Here is a 6,201-nt window from a genome sequence, read left to right on the forward strand (position 1 = left end):
TGTGTGTGTGACAGGATGCCCTTAAAGTATGTTCAACTCCCACATACAGCAGTGGGAACTTCACCATACAAACTCCTCCTAGTTCCTCTAACAGCTAGAAGGGGAGGGGCAGATCTGTAAGTAGGCGGGGTTTCCACATTACGTGGGCGGGCCCCATTCTGAACCGCTTTGCTATTGGTGCAATGCAAAAGTATGCAAATGAGATTGCTCCACCTTCGATGCCCCGCCTTCTAAAGAGTCAAACCCTTAAAAAAAATAAATAAACACCATAAGCTGAACATTTTTGTATATAACATTAGTAGCATTTTTTTTATGTTTTTTTTTTGCCATTCATGTTATCATAATTACTTATTAATTATGTATATAGAGCAACATTGAGTTCTGAGCACAAGTAGTCAATTAGTCAGTATTAAAACTTTAATTAAAATTTAAAAAAAAAAGAAACACTTCCACATGTCAAGTTCCCAAGTTAAAAAATAAATACACAAAAAGGAGGCTGGATGAGACTTCGGAAAGAAAGAGAGAGAGAGAGAGAGAGAGAGAGAGAGAGAGAGAGAGAGAGAGAGAGAGAGAGAGAGAGAGAGAGAGAGAGAGAGAGAGAGAGAGAGAATATGAGACAGACAGAGAGAGAGAGAGAGAGAGAGAGAGAGAGAGAGAGAGAGAGAGAGAATATGAGACAGACAGACAGAGAGAGAGAGAGAGAGAGAGAGAGAGAGAGAGAGAGAGAGAGAGAGAGAGAGAGAGAGAGAGAGAGAGAGAGACAGAGAGAATATGAGACAGACAGAGAGAGAGAGAGAGAGAGAGAGAGAGAGAGAGAGAGAGAGAGAGAGAGAGAGAGAGAGAGAATATGAGACAGACAGAGAGAGAGAGAGAGAGAGAGAGAGAGAGAGAGAGAGAGAGAGAGAGAGAGAGAGAGAGAGAGAGAGAGACAGAGAGAGAGAGAGAATATGAGACAGACAGACAGAGAGAGAGAGAGAGAGAGAGAGAGAGAGAGAGAGAGAGAGAGAGAGAATATGAGACAGACAGAGAGAGAGAGAGAGAGAGAGAGAGAGAGGGAGACAGAGAGACAGAGAGAATATGAGACAGACAGAGAGAGAGAGAGAGAGAGAGAGAGAGAGAGAGAGAGAGAGAGAGAGAGAGAATATGAGACAGACAGACAGAGAGAGAGAGAGGGATAGAGAGAGAGACAGAGAGACAGAGAGAGACAGACAGAGAGATTTGAACACTACTAAACACTACTAAATACAATGATTGTTAAAGTGGGGTTCATAAATCAGATCCAGGGATCCAATCATTTTTATGATGTTAAAGTAGTGAAAATTACAACCCACAATAACAAGTTCTTATGTTTATTATAGACGTAATTAGTTATTGTGATGAATAGTTGCCTTTGACCAGTTGCTTGAACTGAATGTGTTTAATCTGAAGCTAAATATCTTCAATAACTTAAATATAATAGCAAATATTAATGCAAACATGGTCTCTGAGTGGAAAATGCTTTATATTGTATGTGAATCTGAGCTGGTCAGTGGGAGCTTTACAGTGATGCCCTACAGTTGAATACTGTTGATAGATAAGGCCAAGTTAATTGCCCTCATTTAATATAGAGGTAACTTTTATACTGTTCTTAAGACAGCCAGAGACACCACCAGTTGCTAAGTAAAAACAGATCTGTGTAACCACATGATTATTATGTTAGTGGTGAAGTGAGATTGTGATAGGTAGACAAAATAAGGTGTATGTCCTTGTGTTGTGTTGCATCTAATGTTAGTGATATTATGCAATGCGTACATATGTGAGTGTATTTAAAAGAGCTTTTTTTTTTTTTAAATTGTCATTTGTCTATTAATCTATCATCATTTTTATGATTAAAATGATAAAATATTACTCCACGGGGGGGGCACGGTGGCTTAGTGGTTAGCACGTTCGCCTCACACCTACAGGGTTGGGGGTTCGATTCCCACCTCCACCTTTTGTGTGTGGAGTTTGCATGTTCTCCCCGTGCCTCGGGGGTTTCCTCCGGGTACTCCGGTTTCCTCCCCCGGTCCAAAGACATGCATGGTAGGTTGATTGGCATCTCTGGAAAATTGTCCATAGTGTGTGATTGCGTGAGTGAATGAGAGTGTGTGTGTGTGCCCTGCGATGGGTTGGCACTCCGTCCAGGGTGTATCCTGCCTTGATGCCCGATGACGCCTGAGATTTGACGCCTGACGACTGAGCACAGGCTCCCCGTGACCCGAGGTAGTTCGGATAAGCGGTAGAAGATGAATGAATGAATGAATGAATGAATTACTCTACAGAGGACAGAACCATAAAACTGGCTCTTTTAAATGAACCAGATTAGATTATTTCATTATATATATATTTAATAAACAAACATTACATTACAGGTAAAAAGACATGCAATTATAATCTGTACCAGCGTCTATTATACAGTACTTTTCCTGACAATGATAACATGTCAGGGCAGCAGAGGATGATCAACAGTTCATCCATAACAAGACCTCATGGATCATGTATGGGCAATTTAGCAACATAGCAACCCATCATCCATTATGTTTCGGTAGATGAGAGGAAAACTGAGGTCCAAAACTCCTTGTGAACTACAACCCGGGTTTAGTGATTGACTGGAGCTCGACCAGAGTCCCTGTTTCAAGGATCACGGATCTTTATTTGTCACATGCATATTACATACTGTACATGCAATGTAATGGAATTGTTTTCCTGTAGCTACTCGTCCCGCAGTGAAACAACAGAACCAACAATAAACTAAGGACATACCCAAACAATAAAAAAAAAAAATCGAATATAATACACATATAGTAAAAGTCTATGGAGAAATGTAACGAGGACGAGAAGCATGTAATTGACCGTATACATTAGTACACAGTGTGTAATGTTTTTCCCCGATAGTGCAGTGTGTATGTGAATCAGTGTGTGAGGTATGTGAGTGAGGAATATGTGGACTCCTTCAAACGTCCTTGTTCGGTAAATAATATCTTGAGCTCTGGTTGTTGTCTACTTGGAGTACGAACTGCGTAGGTTTTCTCCAGGCTCTCCGGTTTCCTCCTACTGGCTATGTAACATGTAATATTGGCCATAGGTGTGAGTGTGTGTGAGGTTGCGTGTGTGGTGGAGGATCCACCATGATCCTGTCAGTAAAGATAAATGAATAAAAATATTTGCTCTGTTTCAAACCACTTTATTGCAATACAGAGCCAAAATTTCTGTAACTCTGGAACAAATGTCAAAACCATTTTGCTGGATAACGTTATTAAATACCACCAAAACCAATAATAGCTTCTCTTCCCGTACGTCCATTGAAGCGTCTCTGATGGTGTAAACAAGCTGGTACAGTCAACTCCATTAGAAACTATTACAGTAAGCTCATTTAAGCAGTTTCAGCCCACATTTCGAAACACCTTATTCCAGGTCTGACAAAGCCCTTTTTGTCTTTAATATCATAAGCCGACACAAACGGTAGATGACAGAGATAAAATTTGATCTTAATCCTTATCTCGTAAACCTACCACCTGCCTTTGCTTTGCACCTGTCTACCAGGGTGGATAGGGGCCCTTCCCATCCAGAGTTTAATGAACTGCTCTTCCTAAGTCTTTCAGCCTCTGGCATTGTCCTTCACACACTTCGGCTCCTCCTGCGAAACCATTACTGCCTGATTTGAATAACTGTCAGCTAAGGTGCTGGGAGACTTGGCTTCTTGTTTTTTTTTCCTGCTGGTGATCTCTCACCTTAAGAAGAGTTGTGCAACACTACATGCAAATAAGCACATTCTCTGCTTGTTCATATAAAAAGATGATCGTATTTCAAGATCAGATTTTTTTTTTGTTACGAAGTATAAAAACACATTCGGAGACTTCTGCAACATTTGTGGGTTTCTTTCATGGAGTCAAATATGGATCAATGACAATGACAAAAAGGGAACTTGTGAACTTCTGTTCCGTTATACATGGGGAGGGGGTGGGGACAAAAAAAAAACCCAAAAAAAAAAAAAAACATGGGTACTGAACTGCACCTTGGATTGTCTCTTAAGCGTACACTGTATTGTCAAACTGTACGATGTTTTGTAACCTTGATGTGTAGCTTTTTCTGTGCATGAAGTGCACCTTTATACTATTATTTAAATAATAGTGAAATAATTTATTAATAAAATATACAAGTCCTTAAAGTGGTATATAAGATGCCGTTCAATCATAGTAACAATCTGAGTTGTATGGGTTACCATATAAATGGTATATTACAGACTACAAGTTTGTTTTCTTTTTTTTTTTTTTAGATATTTTTCATGACTTAAGATTTACAGCACAATTTAGACCAAGATGGCATGATGTATTTAAAAAATGTTCACGTTCATACATAATAATAATAATAATAATAATAATAATAATGTTATAGATTAGAAGTTGTAGAGTAAACAACAAAAAAAAAGCAATGAAAACACACAGAGGTTTAATGTCCCTGTGGTTTGGGCAACGTCTCCACCTCCCTCTCCACCTCCCTCTCCACCTCCCTCCCTCTGGAAATGTTCCTGTTGTCTGACTCACGGTGTGTTCGTGACTAAGACATCCCACCTTACGGCATCTCCACGCACTTAGTACTGCATATTGAAAAAAGATTTCTATCAAGAAGCCTGCGATCGACTGGAAAGCGTTCGAGACTTCGAGCCGCACCCAGAGATCCGTGGAAATGAGAAAGCAATGAAAAAAACTTTTATGCAAATATTCCTGGGTGGGAGAAATAAATAAAAACTCTGCAAATGTACTAATCAGGATTAAATGTTAATGATTCACTACAATATGCAAATCTATCGTTGAAAGTCGGAAGGAATGTCTTTACGCGGCAGGCCGCAGGCCAGAGCCCTCAGAAACGGCTCGTGAACTTTGAACCTGTTGCCGTTTAACCCAACGGAGAGGGTTTGCTGTTCATTGTTCGAACACCTGCCTGCTGATATCGTATCTTACACCACGTTCACGTTTATAGATCTACACAACAGTCCTTCACTTTTCTTTTTTTTTTTTTAATCATGACACCAATTTCCAGTATACAGGATACAGGTATGTTCCTTCTCAGTGTATTATACAGTTATTTACTTGTTTATTTGTTTTGAGCATATCCAAAAGGGGAAAGAAACCCATTACACACACGTATAGAAAACACTGCAACACATGAAAGAGCGCAAGACAGGGAAGGAATCCTTTTTTCCACCATCGATTTAACAAAGAAAGAAAGAAAAATAAATTTAAAAAGAAAGAAAGAAAGAACGAAAGAACGAAACGTAGTGATGTTAATTAAAATATCCAAAAAAAAACAAAACAAAAACAAACAAACAAAAAAAAACAGTGCAAATTTCTTTGGATGTTTTTTCATTTAAGACATAAATAAGATATAAAACGAAGCCTATTTAATTTAATAATAATGATGATGATTTTAAAAAAAAAAAAAAAAAAAAAAAAAAAACGGAACGAAACGATATGAAACGAAAGGCAGACATTCGACATCTTCAAGTAGGAGGTCCCAGACAACAGAGGCTCATGGGAAACTTCCCCAGCAGCACTTGCTTCACTTCTTTCTCTGGAAAACGTTGGCCAGCATGGCGCCTGATGTGGTCAGCTGACCCATCTTACTCAGGAACTTGGTCTTGGCGTCTTCACCCACCAGACTCGCTGCGATGGACATGGACCTGAAACAAAGCAGACAAATATAAATATCAGGAAGAAAAAAAAAAAAAAAAAAAACGTGTTTCCTAATATGTACTTAATACTACTTAAGTACTAGTACTGAAGATTTTTCTTAAATCCTGACTCTAACTAGGTTTCTGTTTGCCAGATTAACTTCATGAGAAGTCTCTCGTGCCGGATTTGCAGCCAAAGATTTTACTGTTTGATTGGAGCAAAAGAAAAAAAGTGAGCGCTGCAAATAAAGCACCGTAATCATGTTTAATGATCTGTATGATATGAATTATAAATAACTGGCTGTTTTTTTACTTGTATAGAAGCTAGAGAGCTCCATACAGAGCTCTTTGTCCTATACAGGTTTATGGGAAGCCTGGAGCATATCACAAGGGGACTCAGGGCACAAGGTACGGGACATTCTGGACAATATTGTAGGGCTCAATAACACACTCCTTTACACACTACAGACGATTCAGAGATGCCAATCAATCTACAAGACATGCCCCGTTAG

General features: G+C 39.2%; 1 protein-coding gene across 5 annotated transcripts in view; it reads right to left on the reverse strand.

Annotated features, from left to right (window-relative positions):
• Positions 1 to 5,019: 5,019 nt before the first annotated feature.
• The window catches only part of relch (RAB11 binding and LisH domain, coiled-coil and HEAT repeat containing), a 49,504-nt gene continuing 48,322 nt past the window's right edge, over positions 5,020 to 6,201 (reverse strand). For all 5 annotated transcript variants that reach the window (XM_060861301.1, XM_060861299.1, XM_060861300.1 and 2 more), the window contains exon 29: positions 5,020 to 5,698. In XM_060861301.1, coding sequence (XP_060717284.1) covers positions 5,578 to 5,698 — 121 coding nt within the window. In that variant the 3' untranslated portion in view covers positions 5,020 to 5,577. The remainder of the gene's footprint in view (positions 5,699 to 6,201) is intronic.

This window comes from Tachysurus vachellii, chromosome 25 (genome assembly GCF_030014155.1).
Source record: "Tachysurus vachellii isolate PV-2020 chromosome 25, HZAU_Pvac_v1, whole genome shotgun sequence".
Classification (NCBI taxonomy): Eukaryota; Metazoa; Chordata; class Actinopteri; order Siluriformes; family Bagridae; genus Tachysurus; species Tachysurus vachellii.